The sequence below is a fragment of the Cyrtonyx montezumae genome, unplaced genomic scaffold (genome assembly GCF_038088225.1).
Source record: "Cyrtonyx montezumae isolate F1298 unplaced genomic scaffold, pur_monq_1.0 scaffold_8, whole genome shotgun sequence".
In the NCBI taxonomy this organism is placed as follows: domain Eukaryota; kingdom Metazoa; phylum Chordata; class Aves; order Galliformes; family Odontophoridae; genus Cyrtonyx; species Cyrtonyx montezumae.
The window spans coordinates 85,072,951-85,098,583 of record NW_027072089.1 but is presented as its reverse complement, the minus strand read 5'-3'; the positions used below and the strand labels follow the sequence as shown (position 1 = coordinate 85,098,583).

At 37.1% G+C, this 25,633-nt stretch overlaps 1 protein-coding gene across 4 annotated transcripts in view; it reads left to right on the top strand.

Annotated features, from left to right (window-relative positions):
* Nucleotides 1-25,633, top strand: part of KIF13A (kinesin family member 13A) — a 109,524-nt gene that overhangs the window by 74,769 nt on the left and 9,122 nt on the right. For 2 of the 4 annotated variants that reach the window (XM_065752437.1, XM_065752433.1), the window contains exons 17-37: nucleotides 4,396-4,606; nucleotides 8,389-8,551; nucleotides 9,209-9,349; nucleotides 10,729-10,878; nucleotides 11,138-11,302; nucleotides 11,894-12,067; nucleotides 12,454-12,605; nucleotides 12,721-12,853; nucleotides 12,968-13,114; nucleotides 14,045-14,083; nucleotides 15,360-15,459; nucleotides 15,558-15,684; nucleotides 16,709-16,764; nucleotides 17,928-18,052; nucleotides 19,042-19,218; nucleotides 20,188-20,280; nucleotides 21,105-21,257; nucleotides 22,970-23,047; nucleotides 23,580-23,627; nucleotides 24,099-24,210; nucleotides 25,142-25,293. In XM_065752437.1, coding sequence (XP_065608509.1) covers nucleotides 4,396-4,606; nucleotides 8,389-8,551; nucleotides 9,209-9,349; nucleotides 10,729-10,878; nucleotides 11,138-11,302; nucleotides 11,894-12,067; nucleotides 12,454-12,605; nucleotides 12,721-12,853; nucleotides 12,968-13,114; nucleotides 14,045-14,083; nucleotides 15,360-15,459; nucleotides 15,558-15,684; nucleotides 16,709-16,764; nucleotides 17,928-18,052; nucleotides 19,042-19,218; nucleotides 20,188-20,280; nucleotides 21,105-21,257; nucleotides 22,970-23,047; nucleotides 23,580-23,627; nucleotides 24,099-24,210; nucleotides 25,142-25,293 — 2,696 coding nt within the window. The remainder of the gene's footprint in view (nucleotides 1-4,395; nucleotides 4,607-8,388; nucleotides 8,552-9,208; nucleotides 9,350-10,728; nucleotides 10,879-11,137; nucleotides 11,303-11,893; nucleotides 12,068-12,453; nucleotides 12,606-12,720; nucleotides 12,854-12,967; nucleotides 13,115-14,044; nucleotides 14,084-15,359; nucleotides 15,460-15,557; nucleotides 15,685-16,708; nucleotides 16,765-17,927; nucleotides 18,053-19,041; nucleotides 19,219-20,187; nucleotides 20,281-21,104; nucleotides 21,258-22,969; nucleotides 23,048-23,579; nucleotides 23,628-24,098; nucleotides 24,211-25,141; nucleotides 25,294-25,633) is intronic. The other 2 variants (XM_065752435.1, XM_065752436.1) reach the window with 2 other exon arrangements.

The window sequence follows — 25,633 nt, the reverse complement described above, 5'->3', positions numbered from 1 at the left end:
ACGAATCTACCATCCTGGTGGTCTTCAGTGTTGTCATCCCTTGTGAAGACTCTGTTGCCTGTTTTAAGGTCACAAACCATCCCGTTTCTGTGCCAAAACTGGGACAAAGGTTTTGAACTTGATTGGCTCATGCATGATACTGCTGGAGAAATTTGAAAGCATTAATTCGATGCTTGATCTGCTTGAAACTAACTCAGAGTTTTAATAAACTGCAGGAGTCAGTAATGTTAGTGCTGTTTGAGTGGAGGATTGCATATTTTGATTTCCATGTGTTATGGCCTAGCTGAGGGTAATTATTCTTAGCAATATTTGTAACATATTCACATTACAGCTCAGTAGGCTTTTTTTGACTGTGATCCCAGCCTATCTCAGTCTTAGCTTGGTAGTTTTCCATGTATTTACTGAAGTGCAGACCTTGCTTTTCCAGTCAAGCTGCTTCCTTCCTAATGCACAGCAGATGTTTGCAGTCACACATCACACAGTTTCAGAGGCATCATAACCCCATTATACCACTTCTTGTCTCTTCTCCTTCCTCCCATTTAGTTGTTCTTAACTAGTTGGATTAATAGCTGATAATAAAATCCTGACAAAGCAAGCAGCTCTGAGTGTCATTGGCTGATTTGCTGATTCCAAGCTAGATATCATGTTACCAGTTTAATTCTTCTTGATAGTATATCTAAATTAGTTTTCTGACAGGCCTCGAGTTTGTTGAGTAGAAAATACAGCAGATTTGTTTCAGTACTATTGATTTATTCTACTTTAAAGTGAGAAAATAAATAAGGGGAAAATAGAAGAAATAATGAAATAGCAGAAGCCTATTCTGTAGTTTATATCATTGAAAAAAAGAGACTGCATCAGAGAAAACTTTGTTTTGTTTGATTTTAAATTTTATATAGAATTACTTATGAGTTTGGTTTTCTTCTTTTGCATCAGAAGTTGATATGGAGCAAGAGTTTTTTTAATCTTCTTTTACTTTTTTTTTCCATTTATCTATTTATTATAGTTGAGAACAGTAACTCCCTATGAGTAAATAGCCTGGTTTCTCCTGAGCACAATCATTAGATTTTATAGCATGTAAGCAGTTACAGCAGTGTCACATTTTACATCTGGCTCCTGAGAAACTCTGAGGATAATGAGGAAAATGTGAAACGTTGAAAACAGCTGTAAAGAAAACATCCTGATTCTTCCTGCCCTGCTTCAACACATTCACCTTTTTCATGGGATTCTGTCAGATCAGCATTGTACCACAACTTTCTGATGCTGATCTGACAAGGATTTATTCCTGTATAGGGTTTAGTGGTTAAGTAAACAGTGAGATTAGGTTACACACTTACTCATTTAAGCAAACAAAAAAGTACAGCTCAGGCTGGGGATTTTGATGCAGTTCAGCAAAGCAGTACATGTCAGAACCTCTTCCTAGCTTGCTTAGAAAACTGTACTTACATGAAATCTTAATTTTATTCAGCATTGTTATTGTTGGATTAACAGATTCCTGATGTGAATTAAGTTAAAATGCAGCAAGGTAATCAAACACTGTTTGTACATTCTTTTCATAGAAGTACACTCTTTTTGTAAACCAATAATGTTCTAACTGTTTGCAGAGATATAACTGCGTATGAATGGTCTTGTTGGAACCACTGAACTATTTTTGCCATATAACTAAGTGGAGAGGTGTGATATAATGCTTCTAACAATTTGTAGAATTTACTGTGCATTTGGCAAGCACCAGGTAGAATCTCCCATAATTTGACTTTGCCTGGGGAATCCAAAATAGTGGATTATAGTGTCTAAGTCCAGCATAGACATTGTTTGCAGTTCTTCTGTGATCAATTTTTTTTCATCTTCTAACTGTATGTTTTATAATTCATGCCATGTTTTAGTTTTTCACTAAAAAGAATTCAATTTTTCTAGGTGCATCTTTAAAAAAAATAGTTTGGAGACTTTTCTAAGGTGTTAATTTACATTTTGCATTGCAATACAAGCATAATGAATTTGATTTAAATTTGGACTAGCTTGTTGCATCTTGTGCCAGACATTTTCCCTGGTATAATGTAGTTCTGAAGTAGCTGTGATTCTGTAAATCTCAGGGGCTGGAAAGATCACTGTTATGAAAGAACTGTTGTTCCCTGACACTGGGACTGGTCTTGGAGCAATTTAGTAAACTCTTAATGACTCAGCCATAGATTCATTTCCTGTGTTTCCAAACACAATAGACCTTAATTTCTTCCATCCCTCTTCTCTGTATGCTGCTTAATACCTGATTTCTCAGCTATTCTTGCAGATACTTAAAACTATGTTAGGGACTGTACAAGAAACCTATGCACGTGTAGATGATTCTGGTATTATCTGGATGAGTTAGGAGGAGGATGCAGGTCAGCATGAGTAACTTGGTTTGTAGTATAGAATGTTGGAATACTTTTCAGTCGATTGTTTTTGCTGCACTGTCTGTTTAAAAGCCAAAAATAGCTAAACATACTCCTGAGAATGTCATGTACTAAAACCTGCTAATTCTGACTATTTTAAACCGCATCTGGATCACTCTTTTGCTATTTGGTTGCTATTTATATTGACAATTTTTTTTAACTTCATCACTTATCAAAGCCATTGTGGTGGAACTTTAAGATGCCTTTGTGTGAAGCCAGTAGTTTCTTTCACTGACAGGACTTGGGCTACTGTAACAATTTGTAATTATCGTTGTTTTCTGACAAAGAATGTGCTCTACACAAATCTTTATATTTCAGAAAGTTTGCTGAGAGGTGAACGTAAGAATGGAACCCAGAAGTCTTGTTTGCTTTCCTGACATTTGTAGGAGGAAAGATTACTTTTGCAAACCAACTTTCCTAGATATCCGTGCACGTTGAAATCATGATCAGTACTTCAGTTTAGCAAATTCAGTTTCAGTAGCTTTAGTACTAAGAAAGTTGTTATATGTTACTGAATATAGTAATGCCGTGTTTATAAAAATGCAGGATCTGTTTTGGGGGAGAGTGTATGTGCCAGTTACATATAGTGTTGTTGCTGAGTCCCCTATGGAAGCTCTCGTGTATCCTCTACTTAATGCTGTAGTAACCCAGACTTTGTTTCATGTAGCCTTGCAGTATCAGGGACGCTTGCACAAAAAATTTAAAGTCTGGATTTTAGTAGTGAACACAAGATGATTCAAACTAAATCACACTGGCAATTTTTTTGTTTGTTTTTGAGAAGGAGATCTTGAGTTCTGAAACAGGGCAGTATAGTTAAATGTAAGTTTACTTTCCCCCTTCCTCTGTGGCAGACTGACATCCCTAAAAGTCTCAAGAAAATTTTCTTTTAATATATCTGCAAAATGGAAGATATATTAGAATTATTTTAAAAATGAAGTTGTTTTTCTGTCGAAAATCTTGACGTGTCCTAGAGCTGCAATATTGCTTTCTCTATTTAATATTCTACCACTCCAACTATGGAAGCTCTTACTCTTCCTTCCCTTTCTGGTATGCATAATGAGCAGTTGTTATAGGATGTGCTATCACTAGAATATATTCATCAAAACGTCCTTTTGCAAACCATATTTTTGCTGTGTTTAAGATTTCGGATATATGTGCATAAAGATTATATATATATATATATATATATATATATATATATATATATATATACATACACTGGTAGTAAATAGGAGGAGCTTATTCTGTTGAATTCTCTTTCAAACATGTAGTTTGCCATTGGATGTAAAACCAGCACTAGACCACGTGATTCTTCTTTAATTTGGATATAATTTAGGTTTAACCATAGTTAGTGGACACAAGCAGTTGTTTCAGGTCAGGGTATCTATCAGAGTATTTGGTCTGTTCAATTCTGAGATGAAATGTACTTTGTAGTCCCCTCCAGAACATACTTAGTCTGCGTCAGTGTTGTGAAGTGCATTGGTGCAGTGTGGTGCATGACCAGTTAGTTGTTTGTCTTAGATTTCATCTGCATCAATTCAGTGTCTCGTTCTCTGCCAAAACGGAGAAAGTAAATTGCTTTTTACTTCCTGAAATAATTTCCTTCTCTGGTTAACATCATCTTCCCTTGTATTTTGCTTTGTTTCCTTATTTTCTTCTTACTGATTTGTTCCTTTTTCCATGGATTCTTTTTTTCCTACCAAGATTGTGGAATTAGCTATAAATCCCCCATACTGACGTACACAGTAAAGGAAGATGTTAACGGTTGTTCTAGCTTCTTTGCATGACATATTTTTCTTGTTTGAATTTACTTATTTAATTTGCTGTTTATTATCTTGAGTTTTGTTCATGGGGGCAACGAACATCTAGTGTTTGCACGGAGTCTGGGCTGTCTTGATTGCTGTTACCATGTAAATGAAGAAAATGGCATTTTCCTTTTATTTTTTACTTTTTTTTTTTAATTTTGTCTTAGACCCAGTACAAAATGTGGTACAGATCTTGGAGAAACAGTACTTGGAAGAGAAGCGGAGTGCTCTTGAAGAGCAGCGGCTGATGTATGAACGTGAGTTAGAGCAGCTGCGGCAGCAGCTCTCTCCAGAAAGGCAGCATCAGCATGGTAGTGACAGACTCTCCTACACTGCTCAGACTGCACAGCAGAAAGTAAATCTGTGGACAGAAGAGAGGTGAGAATGCGGGAGGAATGCTGCAGTTAATGGAATCGATAAGAGCTACAAAGGAAGGGCTCTAAGTGAAAGATGGGACTTGAACAGGCTGTCAGAAACAGTATCTTTTGGTAGAACTAAGATTTGCATCCACCCACTTAATGAGGGCTAGGTTCTACTCCCTAGTGCATGTACAAGATCACCTTGTTCGATTTAATGTGATAGGAAGTAAGAATTCAGCTTATATTGATCAGCATTATGATACTTCTGAATTGTTTTACAACTTAACTTGTGCTTTTGAAATGTTTGGTTTAGTATTTAAGTTAGAAAAAAGGAAAAGACAGCTTATGAATAAATTTGTCATCTCATGCTAAAGAGTCCATTAAGGATTATTGTGTGTTGAGAGCATCCAATGAAAATACAGTATTTTGCAGTCTAAAACTACAAAAAATAAAATTGTGTGAATCTTTAAGTTTTGTACATGCATGTTTCTAAAAGTAAGTCCAGCTTTAGAAGAGGACTGCCTTAAGTTTGAGAACTGCAGGACAGTCAAATAGAGTATATTAGAGCTGTTAAGGAAGAAAAGGCTTGCAATTAGATAAAAGTACAGAAAGCTCTTTGCAGAGGAATAGCGTGGCACCTGAACAGAGCTCTGGTGAAAGATCGTGATGTGGTTTGCAGGAAGAATTTAAGAAGCATACCAGGAAGTTGTGAGCTGAGTTTAAGCAGAGTGCGTATTTACATCTCACTAAAGAGGGAAGTTTGTTTTTGGTATCACTAGGGAGAAGAGGATGTCAGCTCCACAGAGTTCTAGCGTCAGCAGCCCAGATAATTTTTTTTGTCTGACAGGTTTTCAATAAACAAGCAAGCATTCTGTCCTTAGGTTTGTTCAGCAGGAAGGGTGACTAGGTGTACTAATAGGTAACTTACAAGTTATCTATCTTCTGTTTAAACAAAAGTTCATTGTTCACTTGATGTTTTTTCTATACGTGGAGAGTTTGAGTGCACTTTCCTATTTCAGTTACTTTTGCTTTACCTTCCACCATTAATAAATTAATGTGCAAGAATTGCTTAAGTAACGGAAGCCAGTGTTGTGTTGCAGCTTTCAAATTCAGAATGTTAAAAATAGAACAGAACAGATCTTAGTTTAGTTATTATGTCAGCTTTTGTTTTGTAATTTCTGCCAAGTTTGTCCTGGAAAAAAAAAAAGCAGTCTCTTCACACACTCAGCCATGATGCCTAAAATGTTTTCCATGGCAAGCTTAGGGAGAAGCATTGCTCTGTTTCAACTTCAGTTAATAATAATTGTTTGCTCCTGTAAGAGCTAAAAACAGAATTGTTGTATTGTGAACTGAATGTAAAGTATTGCAGAGTCACTGTTGTGATCTGCAGGCTGTTTTAGTGTTGCAGAGGAGTGTGAAATAAAAAACAGTCTGGTCTGAATCATTGCTGTTTAATATTGAGCACAGCAATGCCATCAAGAAATCACTGATAACCCGCTTCAGTTGCAGTGTTGAGAAGTGGGCTTACGTGCAAAGAAAGCAATATTTATAAGAGATGCAATAGAAAGGAGAAAGCAACAGAGAAAAAACACATTCTTTCCTATCCCTGAGAGTCAGAAAGATAAAATTGTAATTGATAGTCTAAAAATTAACCAAACTCTATAACCATGAACTGACATAAAAATGAAAATCTGGAGTACTATCAAGACTAAGAGTTCTGCCAGGCTTTTCTTCTCAGTATTTGTTAGAAGATTTTTAGGGGGGAGGAGCTATGTTTAGAACAAGCATTTTGGCTCTGAACTCCATGGATTTCTGCTGTAAAAGCATGGCAACAAAGCCCTGTAGAGAATATTCACCAGCCAACTGGCCAGAGAGCAAGAAATGCAGAAAGCACAGGAAGACTCAATGCAAAGAACACGTGAAAGACCAAGTGTCTGGATGTTGTGGGGTTTGGTTAACGCAGTTTTGGCTGTCAGTCTGTTGCTAATGGAGCTGAACTCTGCCTGATCAGCCAGCGGAAGGAATTTGATAAGCATCAGATGTGGGTACATGGTTGTGTCTGTCAGTTCAGCTAGAATACATTACGCAGAGTTTATTCTAGCTTTATGCTGACTGTGGGAGGACAGATGATACCTGATACAGTGCTAAAACCCTTTAGTGTAGAGTAAATCCATTGCGACTTTGAACAAATTTATCTGTTGGGGTGGGTGGTGGTTCTTTATCTAGCACTGGGAATCCAAGAGACTTGCAATGGTGCTTTGTGAGCTAGTGCTTGGCTTAAACAAGTGTTTGAGTATTTCATGTTCAGTACATACTTGCTGTGGATAATACATGGACAAAGTTAGGGACTGGTTTATTCAGGAATGAAAGGCAGGGACTTGCTGTAGCTGAATCTTATGGCTCCTAAAGCACTTACAGATCAAAGCTGTCTTTTGCTTCTCAAACAGGGCAGCTGTCTTGCAGTGGTTGCAGGTGTAATGCACTCTCAGCATTAAGCACTACTTAGTGAGTAATTCCTCACTCTACCTTCATTTTCTGGGTGAATCTAAACTTAGAGCAGTCTGTGGGATGTGTTACTCCAGAGTTGCTCACATAATCTTCATAGCCAGAGTAACAGAAGCAGGAGAGAAATTTTCTGGGAAGTAGATCTGGAGAAAGTGGACTTAAAACAGTTGCTACCACCAGTAGATTTGAAGTTCAAGCAAAATCCACCTATGTTGCAAACTCAGGCCAGATAGGTGAGAGAGGCAAAGCAGCATGTTTTAGCATGTTGAAGGCTCTGAAAACTTCAGACTTATGTGCTAATGCTGTTAGTACTTTGTCACCCTGATACAGTATCGGGAAAGAGTCAGAGTGCAATTTGAATTATGCAAGCTGAAAAGTCATACAAGGGAATGTTGGTCACTGAAAAATCTGGAATTAGATGAGTTTTTTGCAGAAGGTGGTGCAGTAAGTGCTGTTGGGATTACAAGAAGGGCAGAAAGGGGGTCTTCCCATTTGCTCAAAAGGTAGTTGTGATACTTCTAAAAAGCAAGTTAAAGATAAGACTCCCAGGTATGAATGCATGGCAGGTGGAGGCATAGTGTGTGTCACAGCAGGTTTGTTGGGTTATATGTTAGAAGTGATTTGCTCAGACAGGCCCTACAAACCTTTCTGGAAGTTGTCCAGGAACTGTTAGGTATATGGAGTGCAGAAGCTTTAACCTGTGCTCATTCATTGATTTAGTTAAAAGGTACTCTTAGTAAATAGCACATCAGGTGCTTTTTTAATATATACACTTGAGATTGCTTCAATGTATGCAGGGAGATCCAGGAGTCTGTAGAACTGCAGTGCACTGGCTGTAATGTAAAGCTTTGGCTTGCAGTGATTTCAGATTCCAACGTCACGATATGAGGAAGAACAGTTTTTGTTAAGATGAAGTATTACACGCTGGGACTGGTAGTTTCTATGGAACTTGAGTACGGATTAAAGGCAAAGACAACTGCAATTACTTCATTTCTTGAAGGAATATCCCTAGGGCTCTTAACAAATTGTCACTACAACAGCTGTCGTAATACTGTGCCCTTTTTATATGGGGATTACAGTGCTAGACTTATCTCAATAGTAGTATATTTGTTTAATATGTGATTACTGCTTTTCCTTCATAAAATTGTCCAACAGTTTTGAGTTTGCTGACGTAGTGCAGTATGCATTTCTCCTTACACTTGCTTCAGAAAATTTTTTGCTAGCACCTCTATTTGCAGCTTTCCAATAATAGAAATAGGTTTCTGTGTATTTTTCATGTTCCCTACTGCACTGCAGGGATGAATTGTTTCGACAGAGCCTGGCTAAACTTCGAGAGCAGATAGTGAAAGCAAATACACTGGTGAGAGAAGCAAACTTCTTAGCAGAAGAAATGAGTAAGCTAACAGATTATCAAGTAACGCTTCAAATCCCTGCTGAAAACCTCAGTGCCAACAAAAAGGTAATAGCATAATGATAGTGCTGGAAAACGAAATAGTTTTATGCCTAATCAAGAAAATGTAGATGTATTTAACTTTCATCTTCAACTTAGGGCCATAAAATTTTATTTTGGTTAGATTATATGTAGACAAAACATAGATGCTACCTGATTTTATCATATTGAAAGTTATTAACGTAAAAATAACGACGGAGTATTAAATATGACTCTTAGTGTTCTTCCAAGTGTGTGATAAGGGTATATGAATGTGGTTTGTGAGCAGACATTTGAATTCTGTTGATGTAGAGTTGAATGCTGCATTTTAGTTGTTCGCAAAAATGACCTGTTTTGTTCAAGGTCCCTGTAACTTTTTCTGAAGTGCTTTCTTGTTGTAATGTAAATATAATGGTAGCAATTAAAATAATACACTCATAAATTATTTGACTGAGAGTTGTTAATGGTACTGTGTAAGTGAAAGTTGTTTAAGAGGAAAAAAGAGGCCTGAATCTTCAGAGATGTAGAAGATATATGCTGCATTTGAGGACAGAGATGGTATGGCTGGCATGCAGAGGAAGCTCTATATTGTCTGTTTTATTCCTTTTTAGGAGTACAGTTTGAGTGAAATTTTAAGCTACTTGCATGCACTTATCCCCACAGTGATTTTTTTTTCTTCTGGCTTAGAGGGGTGCAATAGTGAGTGAGCCTGCTATTCAAGTGAGAAGAAAAGGAAAAGCTACTCAAGTGTGGACTATTGAGAAACTGGAGAACAAACTGATTGACATGAGAGACCTCTATCAAGAGTGGAAGGAGAAAATTCCTGAGGTATGAAATATTTATTTTTGAAAGAGATCAGAGTTTGTTTTCTTCTAACTCCTTACAGTATGTTGTGCAGATGAAATGCAGTGATTTAGTATATGAAAGAGTATGGTACTGTGGTGATAAAAGGAACAACTGTGAACATAGTGCCTATGCGGAGTAAAACATAGCCATGTCTTATCCTCACTTAAATTCTTGGATATGGTTGTGCTGAGCCTAATGACTCATGGCAGAAGTTAAGACATATGTTTGCCTTCCATTATACAAGTGCTATACTGATAGGCATGAACTCTAAATAGAAACAGCAAGCTGCACTGAAAATAGTGATAATACACTAGTCAGTATAAAAAATAGCTAGGATGAGTAGGGTGTCATGCTGTGTGGAAAGTGCAGAACATATCAGTGGGGTAGAACTTGATCTTAAAATGTAAATATTCTGTAATTTCATTTGTATATCTTTCAGCCTTAAAGCAGTGAAGAAATCAATTAAGCTCACGTAGTTTGCGTCAGTATCTCTATGAAAGCCAAGTGGTGTTTCCTGAGAATTTAAGTAACAGATCAGACTTCAGAAATGAGTGTAGGACTTGTTAAAATCTTGTTAGTTTAGATCAGAGGTGTATCTTATTGTCGTATGGTGAACATGGAGCACCTAAGGTACTTGCTTCAAGAATCATTCCCAAATACTTTTGTACAGCTGTTGTGCTTTTTTTCCCTGCCTTAGACAGGACTAAGGGAATCTCTAAAATTATAATACAGGGGAGTTTGAGCACTTCATCAGTGTCCACTGAAGACAACAATGATTTTGCTGACTATAGTAAGAACTAATAGCACACTTTCCTGGGCAGGATTATTTTTTCCATGACATCTGTCACGCATAGTACATGCTACATTGAAGCATGTTAGTCAGATGGTGTCAAGAGGAGGAGAAGGGAAGGAGCTAACACGTCCACTGATGTGTGCATAACATACCAGGAATCTGCATAAGTTCTGTATTGGCTGTTATGACTTGCATGGAAACTGCTGCAGATGTGATCTCACCTCTTGAGGAATCATAGCAACAGTTGTAGGCTTAAGTAGGAGTCATCCTGCAATTTCCCTTTTGCCCTAGTAGTGGTTCCCTGCAGCTAGAACAGTTCTTTCTCTTGAGGATTATTTGTGCTTTCATTTAAAAAGTAGAGTTACTACTTACCATAGTAGAGAAAGGATTGCATGTCTCATCTCAGAGATTTCATTTTAGATTTCCTGTTCTGTTTGTTTAACAGGAAAGAACATTAAAATGAGGTAGTGACTTAATTTCTGTGCCGTGATCTTGTCCTGCATGGTAATTCGATTTTGATTTCCATACTCAAACATTTTTAAAATAACTTTTTTGCTCTTTAAAACAGATAAGGAAGGTAATTGGCAAAAGAGGTGATCCTTTTTATGAAGCACAAGAGAATCACAACTTAATTGGTGTGGCAAACGTGTTTTTGGAGTGCCTTTTCTATGATGTTAAGCTGCAATATGCTGTGCCTATCATCAGCCAGCAGGGGGAGGTAAAGCAAAATAGTGTCCTGATTCCTACCTGTGCATTTTTACCTGTGTGGATAAGCTTAGTAGTTCTCATACAGCTTCTTTATATTCCTTTCTCTTCTTTTTTTTATCGTTGTTACTTTTCATTTGATGATTGTGTGCTGTTCAGTTCTAACGTTCAATGCTGGTTTGCAGTCTCTGTATACCTCCTGGTGTAAGATACCTACCGTCTTTGTCTTTGAATAATTTGTGCACAGATTCTTAGTATTTTTCTTGCCTTAGGTTGCAGGACGTTTGCACGTGGAAGTAATGCGAGTCACTGGGTCTGTCCCAGAACGTGTGGTAGAAGGAGATGACTCATCTGAGAACTCCAGTGAGAGTGGGAGTCTGGAAGTTATGGATAACAATGGGGAAATTATTCACAGAGCAAAAAAGCTTTCCTGCAGGGTAAGTGAGAGCACATGATGAATTTAACAGCTTCAGACCTTTGTAACTGTATAGTCAATTTGAAGCACTAAATTGTGTAAGCAATAACTTGCTTTATGTTTTATAAAGATAAAATAGAATTTTCACTGTTCGTAGTTGCCAGGGACTGAGTTGATCAGCGTTTGTTCTAGTATATGTAGATCTATATAATAAATGCAGACATTACAAGGATAGTCTTTCGTGGCAGATGCAGAAGAGGAAATAGATTTTCCATATATCAACTTGCTATGATTTGTTTAATTTTTTCTAGTGTTGTATCAGTGGGTGGCGTCTGGATTTCATTTCTTTAATGAAAAAAATCTTCACTCAAGTGTATTGTCTTTCTCAAAGAAAGCATGTGCGTGGGTAGGCTAGCTAGATGCACATAACTATTCTCCTTGCATCTGCATTTCTATGTATGCAAAATACAGATTTCCTAAGTAGGGTCATTTTTAAGAGGCGATTGGAGATACCTTTTAGAAACTCTTGTTGATAATTTTTGTTTAAATAGTTTGCTTCTAAACAGTTTACAATTGAATTATTTTTATGGGTACATCCATCTTGTTTACTCAGGTAAAAATAAAAGAAGCAACCGGACTGCCACCTAATCTCTCCAACTTTGTCTTTTGTCAATACACATTTTGGGATCAATGCGAATCAACAGTGGCTGCACCAATGGTAGATCCAGATGTGCCTTCACCTCAGAGCAAGGATGCTCATTTTACAGTGGCCTTCTCTCATTGTAGGGTAATTATTTTTAGCATGAAACAATATTATCAGAAGGATGGCATACTTGATTTAAGCTGTTTAGAATTTAAGGCTTGTTTTCCTTGACGGAGGAGGGATGGGATCGAGTCATATAACTAATGACTTTTCAAAATATTTATCTTATTGGTGCTGTGATGGGGTTTTTGTGTATATTTTCAAAGCACAATACTCAGTATGCAGAAACATGAGTTGCTGATGTGATTTGTTTCACAACTCTGTTGACTGAAGTCAAGCTTTGTAATCCAGACCGTATGCTTATACCATGCAGATGTGTAATTGTATGGCGAGTCTCTGCAAACTAATCGAGGAGTTGTGGTTATTTTATTTCATAGGTTGCAATGTGTTTTTTTTTTTCTGATTTCTAGGACTTTGTGGTGAATGTCACAGAGGAGTTTTTGGAGTTCATTTCAGAAGGAGCTCTTGCTATTGAGGTGTGGGGTCACAGATGTACAGGCAATGGCACCTCTGTTTGGGAAGTTGATTCTCTTCATGCTAAAACTAGGACGCTGAGAGACAGGTATGAACTAACATGAGTGCTTTCATCAGCTTTCCAAAGGTTTTCTATTACCTGGGGTACACTAATCTTACTTTGATGAGGCAACCATTAGTTTTTGTGGGTATGGTCCTTTTAGGTGGAATGAGGTAACTCGAAGAATAGAAATGTGGATTTCCATACAAGAATTGAATGAGATGGGAGAATATACTGCAGTTGAACTCCATCAGGCAAAGGATGTAAACACAGGGGGGATTTTCCAGCTTAGACAGGTAAGTCTTTTCCTTGTTGTCTTGTTCATACTTAATTTAATTCTTAATTTTATTCTTAGTTTCCTTTTTCTCTGTTCTTCTCTGTCTGTCTCTGTCAATTACCTTCCTGTTCAGGGTCACTCTCGCAGAGTTCAGGTGACAGTGAAACCTGTTCAACATTCAGGAACGTTGCCTCTCATGGTAGAAGCAATTCTTTCGGTCTCTATAGGTGGTGTTACTGCCAGATCAACCAAATTGCAAAGGGGCTTGGACAGCTATCAGGTAAGACAGCTTTCATGCACTGATTTATTTTCTGTTTTTAGTTTTCTATTCTAGATCCTGCCCAAAAGTTCCAAAAGAGACCTTAGTTCACATGCTGGTACATGAAACATTATCTTGCTGTTTTAGGTGTGTTTGAGGCTAATGTAGCTACAAGATGATAAAGGTGCCTCTTTTTTTTAGCTTGCTTGTAACTTAGTATGTAACCGATAAGGAGCCAAGTGTGATATCTGGATATATGCAAGATGTACCATAGGCATATAGAAGTTTATTTTACTTTTGCAGCAGTGAAATTAATACCGGATTAATTATTTGGTTGGTTTCTGTCTCACATATGAATGGTGCAAGTTGAAGAGTAAAACAGAATGAAGATGAGTAGGGATAATGTCTTATAGTGATACAACATTCATCTTTTTAAGTTGTTGCTGAATGCAGCAAGTCCTAAGAAGTATAAATGGCTTCTTGCTGCTGCTGCTAGACAAATTCATACGGAAAACAAAGTTATTCTTTTAATGGCAATAGCATAGAGCAAGTGGAACAGGCCACCCAGGGAAGCATGGCATTCAGAACCACAAGTAATTCTAACCTTAAGTACAGACAAAACTGTAAAGTAAAGTTTGGCTGTGTGCTTGCTCAGTCCTTTATCTGATGCTGTATTCTGTAAATTTTTTGTTTTTTTTTTTTTTTGCTAAATATAACCTCTAAAATCATGGCTGAGATGCTATAGTCTGTAATGAAATAGAAGTCTGATCCTCTCTGTTAGTAAGACGTCAGTTACTTGAATGCTGTTATTTTAACATTGTACAAGTTTGTGGCAAGAAATGTTTGTACTTGTGGTTTGGGGGTATTTCTGTGGTTTTTCTGTTGAAAAATGCATGTTGTTTTGTTTTTTGGTTTTTTTTTTTTTTTACAAAATGTATTTTCTCCTACCAGAAGGAGGAGGATGATGGTGGTGATATGGATAGTTACCAGGTATTGATGCTGTTGCTGTCAATCCTGTGGCATGGGGCACAGCTAATGCTAATAGCCAACAGCTTTCAAATGAACAAGCATAGTGGTGCAAGCAAAAGCAGCTTTGAAATTTATGCTATGCATTTAAGAGGCTACCTGGGCTATAAGAAACTGCTATTTCAGTATGACTTAATACTCTTGCAGCGTGCTCTTTACTGTTCAGTAGTCAGCTCTCCTGATGGACTGCATGAATTGCTATGTGAATAAAAATTTAAGAATCTTGAATTTAAAATGAGAATACTTTCTAGTGAGTGTCTTAGGATAGAAAATGTGCAGCTACAGAATTTTTTCTCAACCAAATTATGCAGTAAGTGGCTTATTTTATTTTATTTTCCAAAGGAAACAACCTTTTGAGCTGTGCAGTTTTCTGAAATGCTAATGGGAGAGCAAGCAGAACATGAGAATATGGGCAGTACAGGAGTTCAGTGAAGCAGATTTTCTCAGCTTAGCTACACAGAAACTGTGAACGTGGCTTTTTTTGTGATAGGTAAATGTAGGGCAGTCAAAATCTAGAAAGCTTAAAAGAATTGTTAAAAGATGGCAAAGGCCAGAAAAAGAAATACCTAAAAATGTAAAACACAGTAAAGACTTTACGTGGAAGTCTTTTATTTTTAGTAGGCAGCTTTACAGAAGTAGAATTAGTTTGGTGAGAATGCTGACATCTTGTAAGATAATGCGTTAGACTTTGCAGCAACCTCAAAAATACCAGTTAGATACTAACTTCTTGCGGGCTGTTTACGTGCTTCCTGAAAAATCACAGAGAAGAATGAACCAGATTTTCTGTGATACCACAAAGCATGATTGCATGATGGGTCTTGTTTGCATGAGAAACCTTTTAATTGCACTGATTTTAACTACTAGCAATGGAATTTCATGCAGATTTGAGGGTATACTGACCTGTCTAATCTTCAGGACAACTTACAATCCACTGATTATACCTGTTTTGCCTATTCCATGCATTATTATAAATTGAGTAATTAGCCTATGGTGTATAATCCTGTTCAATGACTGAGGTTGTATTTTCTTTTCCTCCTTTTGGAATTTGAGACTTGAAAGCCAATGAGCTTCCATTCGTGGGTGATGAGGTACTTAATTAGCGTGCATGCAATTCAGGGAAAAAAGTTTTCTGCATCATGCAAACTGTTTATCATCAATTCTGATGAAACTGTCACCAAATTAACTGCCATTGGATCTTAACCACAAAGCATAGTAACTTCCTTTTTTCTTTCCATGTTAGGAAGAAGACTTAAACTGTGTACGAGAAAGATGGTCTGATGCATTGATAAAACGCAGAGAGTACTTAGATGAGCAGATTCAAAAGATCAGCAATAAGCAAGGTTTAAAACTTAAGAGCTCTTTCACAAATACTTTATTCTCTATATCAGCAACAACAAAAAAAGCATTTTATATGTAATATTAACCTCTTTTGCTGTAGAAAAATCTGAGGATGATATAGAACGAGAAGCTCGGCTGGTAGAACAGTGGGTAGGGCTGACGGAAGAGAGGAATGCAGTGTTTGTTCCAGCACCAGGCAGTGGAATCCCCGGGGCACCTGCAAATTGGTACGTTCAGAAAAAAAAACATTGGAGTGCTTAGTTTTTCTGCAGGAAAGTAGCAAACTTACAAGGTAAAATTCTCAGGATGTTTTAGAGCTTTCTACGTTTTCGTACACCACCACAAACTACACAGAGTTGACATGAGGTTAGATGCTGGTTTGAACTTGACAGTTGCCTGGTTATCTTACTACATAAAACAGTTTTGAGATAGATTTGAAGGTTTGAACATTGCCTTTGAATTTAGTAGTATTTTACTTTTTGTTTTAAATTCTGAGAGTTTTCTTTTAGTTTGACTCCTTTCAGCAAAAAAATAAAGGCATGTCTCAAAATAAACTATAGAACATGATCATTTCATTGAGATCAGGGTGTAGGAAGAAGTTATTCTAATTTAAAAGTTTGTTCTCTTGTTCCTTTCAAATTTCCACTAGTGTATCTTTAGTTTCATTTAAATTGGTGTTTTAAGTAAGATCATTGGAATCTTACTTTGAAAAATTAAGAATGCATCAGGTTAAATTTGGGTAAGTATGGATGAGAAAAAACAAGTCTGATCAAGTGTACACTGATGTCCCTGAAAATACCTAAATCTGTTCTTCACTGGGTGAATAATGTAGTGGTATTTTTTCCTCTCAAACTTAGGATTTTTTTTCCCCTATTCACCTGAAGCATACGGTTATATAGCTAGAAACGTGTATATTGTTACAAAGACTATGTATTGTCAGTGGTTACCTATCCGTTTGTTTGAAAGGTTGCTAACTGCTGTGTGTAAGATGACTGCATTAGAATTGTCATCACTGTAACCATTGAAATGCACAGAAGCATGTGAATTAAGTTTTGTTAAAGCATTATATTTAGCTACCTGTGGAGATAAAGCATTGTCTGTACAACACAGACAATCAGATTAACCATCACAGTGTTGACAGCTTTTATCACTGGCTATGGTTAATATGAATCTCGCGCAGAGATCAGTTTGCCCAAATTAATTGTGGTGTCTATTTGTCTTCCTTGTTGACAGCAGTTTGTTTTGTTTCAGGATTCCACCTGCAGGAATGGAAACACATATACCTGTTCTCTTCCTTGATTTGAATGGTATGTTGTAACGACAGATTAAGAAACTTAAGAAAGCAATAAAACTTAGTTTCTAACAATAAACTGATAGAATCGTGAATCTTAAATATCTAAGAAGACGTAAGAAAGTTCTGTCAATGACTGTCTGGTGTGGATTGTAGAATGTTCTTTCTTCTGATTACATATGTTGGAATAAGTAGGCAGAACTATAGTAAAATTAAGATGCAAATCAGGGAACGTACAAGTACAGGGATTTGTTTACTCAACAAAAAACTGTAAAAGAGCATGCTTAGTTTAAATGGAAGAACGGATAGAAACATTTTGTGTGTGTTTTGATGTACAAATTCACACGTCATTAGAACATCGCTAGAGATTCTCCCAACTGTTACAGATCTGAGATACCTGTAGTTTAAATGGGAGGCTTAATGAGGAGTGTGATAAGAGTATCTAAACCTCTCTTTGAAGGCACTTAGTTTTAACTGTGAGGAGACTGTTGGTTTTTATTCTTAGAACACAGACACACTGTTAAACAACAAGAGATTGGAGTTAGCTCCATATTTAAGGACTATTTAGGAAGTAAGTCTGTAAGTATAAACTCTTAGACATAAAGAAGAGAAGGATCCACATGCCCTGTCACATCCAGCAAAGCACTTCATTGTGCTCCTAGACGTGTTTATACAGGCAACACAGTGATACCTGCTTTAAACACTGCTTCTGAAAAATTCCTTCATCAGTGCACACAAGAAATGTTTTTGTTTTTCATTGTAAGCAGAGTTTAGCAGACAGAAGACCAATAGAGCACGTTTTGTTTTTTTCAGTATAATTAAAAACCTAGTGTTATCAGTACTGCTCTTCTCAATCTGCATACATCCAAACTGATTTAAATAAGAGTTGAGTTGGTTAGGTTGGCAGGTAGGTAAATCAGGAACTTTCTGGCTGAGTAAGTTCATTTCATAAATACCTAAAAATAGTTTGGAACTTTGTTTAGATCGTGTGAGAACATGTTCAGGAGGAATCTTGGCCTAGTTTTACTTCTCACTTTTGTATGCTTGAATTATTTTTGAAATAATACATAGTAAGATTAATCAGGACTAAATGTATTATGAAATTATTACAACTTTGCTCTTTTTATTAATATCCTTTGGTGTAAAACAATTTCCTTCTTTGCACGTTTGTTTCATTAGCTGATGACCTCAGTGCCAATGAACAACTTATAGGTCCCCATGCATCAGGAGTTAACTCAATACTACCAAAGGAGCATGGGAGTCCATTCTTTTATCTGCCGATCATAAAACACAGTGATGATGAGGTAAATTGTTAGCAAGCCTCCTTATTGACAACTGCAGCTTACAATAAAGCTTCCTTCTTATGTTTTATTTTTCTGCTTGTACATATTTAATCATGGTTATAATCTTTTGGTGTTAGAAGTGTAATCTATAGCTATTGTTGCCTTTAGTTTCTGCCTAAGATTTGGTTAAGATTTAAGAAGATATGACATGTTAGCTCTTCTGCATTTATTCAGTGTTGTTTAATTTTTGCTCTTGGCAAAAGAGTGACTGATATGCCTAACTTAAAATTCCTTTTTTCTTCTTTCCTTGTCCCTTCGTCTTTTCTTTTGCAGGCTCTTTGATTTTTCAGAGGGAACTGCTTCCTTTGTTGTCCTCACAAGGCAAATCTTAATGTTTAAATAAAGCTTTTTCTTTTGTAGTACACGATTCCTTTTTAAATTTAGTAAACTGGGAATTGTTGGAAATAAGTTCCAAAACATACGTGGAACTAGTCAACTTGCATTTCTTCCACTCTCTGTGCCTTCTCAGGCCAGGACTTAAAAGATCATTTACAGAATAAATGGCATACTGAGATTGAGAAGGAGACAGGAAAGGAAGAAAGTGCTCTGCAGGATGGGAATAGATAGATTAAGTTATAATGTTCCATATAGAATAATAAAACAAGTGGAAGCTTTGTCATTGAATTTAATAAACTTTCAATATAGATGCAATAGAATTTGTTTTTCTTCCTCCAGTTTTGCTTTTGCTTTCTCCTCTGCCTTCCTCTGGTTGTAGACTTTCTTCTGGGGCAAGGATAGTGTGCTCCATCACCACGTTCCATGGTACCTTATTAGCACCTATTTTATGGTTCTTCTGATACATTGCTTATTGTAAAAGAGCCATTTTACTTAATTTTGCTTGATGATACTTTTTGTTCCTTCATAGAAAAATTGTTTAATGCCATGTTAAATCATTTGTCAAAGTAATCGAGGTTTTGATTTTCCTTTCTTCATGTGACTCCTCTGTGTAGGTTTCAGCCACTGCTGCCTGGGACTCTTCTGTCCATGATTCAGTGCATCTGAATAGAGTAACTCCTCAAAATGAGAGGATTTACTTAATAGTGAAGACTACTGTGCAGCTCAGCCATCCTGCTGCAATGGAACTGGTATTGCGGAAGAGGATTGCAGCCAATATTTATAACAAGCAGGTAATAAGTTTGTATTTTCTTTTATTACTAATTTTGTTCGATATCCCTGGTTTTATGAATGCTTTCTTTGCTGCTTGCTTCATTTTGCATGTGTCCTGTTCTTATGAAAGACAAATGAAAAACAGGTTAGCATAGGTTGCAGTGTTGCTGTGCTTATCTGGTGTAGCCCTTTAAGCTGTTCATCTTTCAACCTGATTTGGTTCAGAGTCTAGCAGGTACTACTTTTGCAACAGCAACAGAAGAAATAGTTTCGACAATAAGGTGCTCTCTAAAATTGCATTTCTTTCTGTTTCTCAGACAACTGAGACCAAGAGCATGTTTCAGAATTGCTTCATATTTTGCAGTGGGAAAGGGAAGTGGGGATGAGACACTGAACAGCTATTGTGCTGCTGAGTAACTTACTAATAGCTGAATTCCACGTCTTTTTATACTAAGATATTTTCCCTTGCTAGTTTCATTTGTCTAAAATGCCTTGCTAGGTAAGAGTTAAGTTTACATTTCATGATGTAAGGGCTAACTAATCTGGTAATGCAGCATACTATGTCTGTGACTATAACAGTGAAAGCTGTGGCTACTGTTTCAGCTATGGGTAGAAATCAGAGCTGTGCTTTGCTGTGGCAGAAGGAATTTTCTGCCTTTTTTAACAGGTGTCTGACAAAATGAGAAATGTGTATTAGAGTTTTCCTATAGCCACAGTTTCTCAGTTACAAGTTTATTACACAGGAACCAAGCTTCAGTGAAAAACAGGAATAAACTGTTACTGTTTGAACTTTGCAGAATTTTATACTCATGAGGCTGTGAGGAGTACTTTTAAGGACTGTGAATGCTGAAAGGAACTTACTAAATCATTTTCCTGAAAATTGTGCTTATGTGTTAAAATATATTTTTCCACTCCAACTTTTTTTTTCCTTTTAAAGTGCTGTAAGTAATCATTGTCAAAGCAGTAACCAAAAATTACTTTATTTCTAGAGTTTTACCCAGAGCCTGAAAAGGAGAATATCCTTGAAAAATATATACTATGCCTGTGGAGTGACCTATGAAATAGTATCTAATATACCCAAGGTAAATTGTACCATATTTCTCTGGCAAATTCACTGAAAGAAACAGAATGAACTATGGCAGTGAGTAGTATACACTGCAAAGTAAACATCCTTCTTAGCTGATATGAGGCAACTTGCCAAAGTGCATACCTTGAAGCTCAGTAGTGAGATCATTTCTACCTTTAATCAGTAGAAAACAGAAAGGATTTTATTTTCTCTTTTCTGTGTAAACTGAGTTCTTGTAGTAGAGCTGTTTCTGCAATTGTATTTGCTACTACAGGGAGAATACAGAGGCTACCCAAAAACACATTCAGGTCAATGAAAACAGAAAAACAGCTGAAAAAATTACTTCAACAGGAATGTAAACTGCTTTTTATATTACAAATCTGTAGAAATTGAAAATGTACTCTAAAATTGATTTTAAAGGTAAACTGGACAAATAAAAACAAATAGTTTAGTTGCCATGTAATTGTTGCTTTCGTGTGGTAGTACTTAGAATTCTAATCGTAGAGAAATCATGCAGAGTATCTAAGGTTTGAGATGGAAGTTGCATTTATTTGCCTAATAAAGTTGTTGTCAGCAGGAGATTTCGGGTTATATAAGCATTGTTCCTACGAGTTTATAGACTACAGTAAATGTCTTAAACCTCATCCAAATGTGACCTCTTCATTCAGCATCAGTTACACGTGTGTTGAAAAGTCTTGGATTGTTGATCATAGTTAGGATTACTGATTAAGTTAAGGGTTATTGATTTATAATAATTTCTGAATTGATATAGTCTAAATAATTGAATCTGCACCTTTAAAACAATATGCTTTAATTTGAAAAATTAAACTTGCAATTTAGGCTACAGAAGAAATTGAGGATCGTGAGACCTTAGCACTGATGGCTGCAAGGAGTGAGAATGAGGGTACATCCGATGGTGAAACTTACATTGAAAAATACACGCGTGGTGTACTGCAAGTGGAGAACATTTTGAGTCTTGAACGGCTAAGGCAGGTAAGGAAAAGGCGCTTTGAGCCTCTTTTAAACTTTTTTATTACAGTCCAAGTAGAGGCTATGGGTGGTTTTGTTTTTAAAATAGTAAGTGTTGCAAGGTTTTCAATTGGAATGAGAGCACCTGACAGACTAATGTAAGACTGAGGTACTTTTGTGTAATACAGAATTCCAGCAGTGGTTGATTGAATAACTATGGTTGGCAGTGGTGTAGTGGTGTAATAGTCAGAACCTGAACAGGTAAAAGACAGAATATGGATTTCAGATCCAAATTTTGGTGATTGTATGTGCATAGCAAGATTTGAAAATGCAAGTCCTGTTTGCTGTCATTAGGCACATTGAAAAAAGAAAAAAAAAATTTGGGTGAATTTCAGGGCCCAGAATGTGGTGTTCAGTGGCACAAGGCCTACTTGGAGCCCAGTAACTAGCAATGTACCTCCCTAGAGGTTGGTACTGGGCCTAGTTCTGTTTAATGTCTTCATTAATGATCTGAATGGAGTGTACCCTCAGGAATTTTGTAGATGACACAGAACTAGAGGGAGTGTTGGTTATACCAGGGGGTTATACTGCCATCCAGAGGGACTTTGCCATGATGGATGAATGGGAAACAGGAATCCTATGAAGTTTAACAAGGAGAAGTGCAAAGATCTGTTCCTGGGGAGAAAAAAGCCCAAGCACCAGGACTTGTTGGGGACACTCAGTTGGAAAACAACTTGACAGAAAAGGACATGTCGCTCCCTCTTGGCACCAAGTTTTGAACATGAGCCACAAAAGTGCCTTTGCAGCAAAGAAGGCTAGTAGTATCTGAGTTGCATTAGGCAAGGTGTTGCCAGCAAGTCTGTGGAGGTGATCTTTCTCTTCTGCTCAGCACTGATGAGGCCATACCTGGAATGCTGTGTCCAGTTCTGGGCTCCCCAGTGCTTGAAAGACCTAGACATACTGGATTGAGTACAACAAAAGGCCACAATGATAATGAAGGGACTACAGCACCTCTCCTATGAGGAAGAGGCAAAGCTGGGACTTCTCAGTCTGCAGAAGCAAGGCTGTGGGCTGGGTAGTAGATCATTTCAGTGCACTTCAATAGTTTCAGTACCTAGAAGGAGGGTTCAAACACAGCAAAAGCAGACTCTTTTTCAATAGTGTCAAGTTACAGGACAAGGCAATGAGTGTTCTGTGTAAACATCAGGAAACAATTCGTTGCTTTGTGGGTGCCTGAGCAATGGAATGGATTCCAAAAGTTTCCTTCCACGGAGATAGCCAGTAGGCATTTGGATGTTCTCTTCACAGAATCACAGAATTATAGGGATTGGAAGGGACCTCTGAGTCCAACCCCCCTGCCAAAGCAGCTCCCTAGCCCAGGTTGCACAGGTAGGCATCCAGGTGGGTCTTGAACGTCACCAGAGAAGGAGACCCCACCACCTCTCTGTGCAGCTGTGCCACTGCTCCATCACTGTGCTGTGAGGAAGTTCCCATGCACATTTGTGTGGAACTTGCTGTGCATCAGTTTGTGGCCATTTCCCCTCATCCCTTAGGCAAGTGGTTCTAGGTAGCCCTTCTTGAACCCAGACAGGTTGAATCATATCGGCTCCAGAGATCTCTCCTGACCTCAGCCGTTCTGTGATTGTGTCCTGTTTGATTGCTTCTCATGAGAAAACTATGATATTGCCCATTTTTGATAACAGCACTATTTTAGTGGGATCTGTTCTTCTTCATAGGCAGTTACAGTCAAAGAAGCACTCTCTACCAAAGCAAGAAACATCCGCAGAAGCATGAGCACACCAAATGTACACAATGTAAGGACCCTTTCTCCTCTGGTAAATTAATATTAATTGAGTGGAATTATGTTGTCAGTGTACTGATGTAATGCTTGCACAATGTGATGTGGTAATGATTATTCTGAAGTAGGACTAGTCAGCCTGTAGAAAAGTGGCATGAAAAAAGTCAGTCATTCCATAGAAATACCTCCTCACAGTTTTCTGTTCTGGGAGAAAGTAAGGGCAGAGGGAGAGATGGCCAGAACTCTCCTTTTATTAAAGGGATTAGAATATTCTTGGGAATAACTTGAGAATGATGGTTACAATTATTCAGATTACTTTTCGCTTTGATGTAAAAGTCTCTTTTACTTCTTTTCATGGTGGGAAGGTTAGTTTCCATTTTGTGTGCATTTTATGCATTAATCTATCACCCACTTGGACAGAACAAATGTAGCTGTCCTTTTAAGTAATCTTATCTGAAAAGTTCAGACTAAATGTTAAGTATCTCCTTAAAGACATCTTATAAATAAAAGGAATGCATTTTGTCATTCTACCTCTTGGTGTTTTGTAGGCATCCTGTAGCAGACTAGATCTTTCTGCCTGTGATGAAGATGATAAGGTATGTAAACACAAAGTTAAAAAAAAAAGTATATCTAACAGATGGTAATTGCATCCTGTTTTGAATCAAACTCTTTTGTTCTTCTCTTCTCCTCGTATTAGAATTATAGAAAATGATATTTAAGAGGGGGAAAGATAGAAAAAGCCTTAGAGAAAACAGAATATTGGTAGGAAGGTTCAACCTCTACTGCTATACTTCTCTACCATGTGCCTCTGACGTCATGGGCTAGCATTTTAAAATAGGAGAGATTCCTTTTGGACCATGTCTTGTGTATTTTTAAATAAAAGCTAATTGCTTCTCAATAATTCATCATTTTCAAGACAGAAAAATGTCTTGAAGTCATTAAGTTGTATCTTAAGGTATATCTGAGGTTAAAAAAAAAAAGGAAAAATGAAGATAACCTTTGAGTTTACCTATTAACTTCATGTTTTCCTGTACCAGCATGCATATTTATGTATTTTTGTTTCTTAGGGTTGGTCTGAAAGTCACCTAGATATGTCTGACTGTTCTTCCAGTTATCAAGATGTATCATGCTATGGTACTTTACCCAGGGAGTCGCCGCGCAAGAGCAAAGATGGCAGTGGTAAGACTTTAAAGTATACATGTAATGATTTTGTTTGTGGTTTTTAATTACTGCACAAGATTAAAAATATAATAAAAAACAGCGCTCTTCCTATTAAATTATCAATTCTGTTGTTTAAGTGCTTTATCCAGCAAGATATTATTTAAAATAAAATTTAGCAGCTAAACAATCTGTGAATAGGGGAAAAAGAGAGAAATGTATGAAGATATTCAGGAAAGTATAAGAAATTGAGTGTTCAGAATCAAATACAAGGGGAAGACAGGCAAGCTAAATGTGGATCAAAAGAGAAGGAGGAGAGAAAAGGAAAAGCTGCTGCTAATTTATGACTTTGACAATGAAGAGACTTGTGTGAAAGTGAGAAGAGTCCTTTTGCAGGTTTTTTGCATTGTTTGGATATTTGTTCTTCCTTGTCAGCAATCATGGATGTCTTATTTTCTTTAGGTCAAATTGTAACCTGCTCTTCTTGGACAGGAAGTGTTGGTAAAGCCAGTGCTTCCTTGTCCATAACTTTCTTTTTCATCACCCTAGTTATGCTGGATTGCTAGCTTGATTCCAGTGCAGAATTTGCAATGTTGTGGGCAGAGGAAAAACAAGGCACAGGAAGCAGAAAGCTGTCAGTTTGAGTTTCAGGAATACTTCCCACTTTTTATGACTAAGATGAAAAGAAGAAAAACTGGAGCCTCGGAATGGAAGGGGCAGATACTGCTGTCCTCTGTTCTCCTTCTGTTTCTAGGCTGCTCAGAGGAAAATAATCTCCCTTCTTAGAGTTCTGTGCTGTCTCATGCTCGAGTCAGTGGTCAAATACTAAAATACTGCCATTCTTTCTTCATTTCTATTTGCTAAACACACAGCTTAACCTTCTATTATTTTGAATTTTTGCTCTTGCAGTTAAGATACGAAGAACCAAAATAGAACTTTGTTTTTTTCCTAGGTATCGTGTCAGAGAATTCTCATGCTTTAATGGCCAGCCCTTTTAAAGCATTTTCTCCTCAACCACCCAAGTTTTTCAAACCCTTAATGCCAGTGAAAGAGGAACATAAAAGGAAGACCCCTCTTGAAAGCCGACCTCTTCTTAGTCAGGAGGTAATCTTTGAATGCTGCCTTGCTCTTTGCAGAGTCAACTAATTATGCATTTTTGACAAACTGATTGCCACATGCTTCTGTTCCAATACAGTTTTGTAATTATTTGGTTAAAATTCATCAGGGTGGGCTTTTCATTGTTTGTTTGTTTTTTTTACCTGAAACATTGGTTTTGTTTCACCTCTTGGTAAGTAGTCTCCTTTACTGGGTATTTCTACTTTAAAGTAAAATAACCATATATATATTTTTTTTAATTAATTCCACGTAGTTCTAGTGATTCTAGTAATTCTGTGGTGGTTAGAAGCCTGACTTTCATTCCTCAACATAAAACACTATTGAGAAG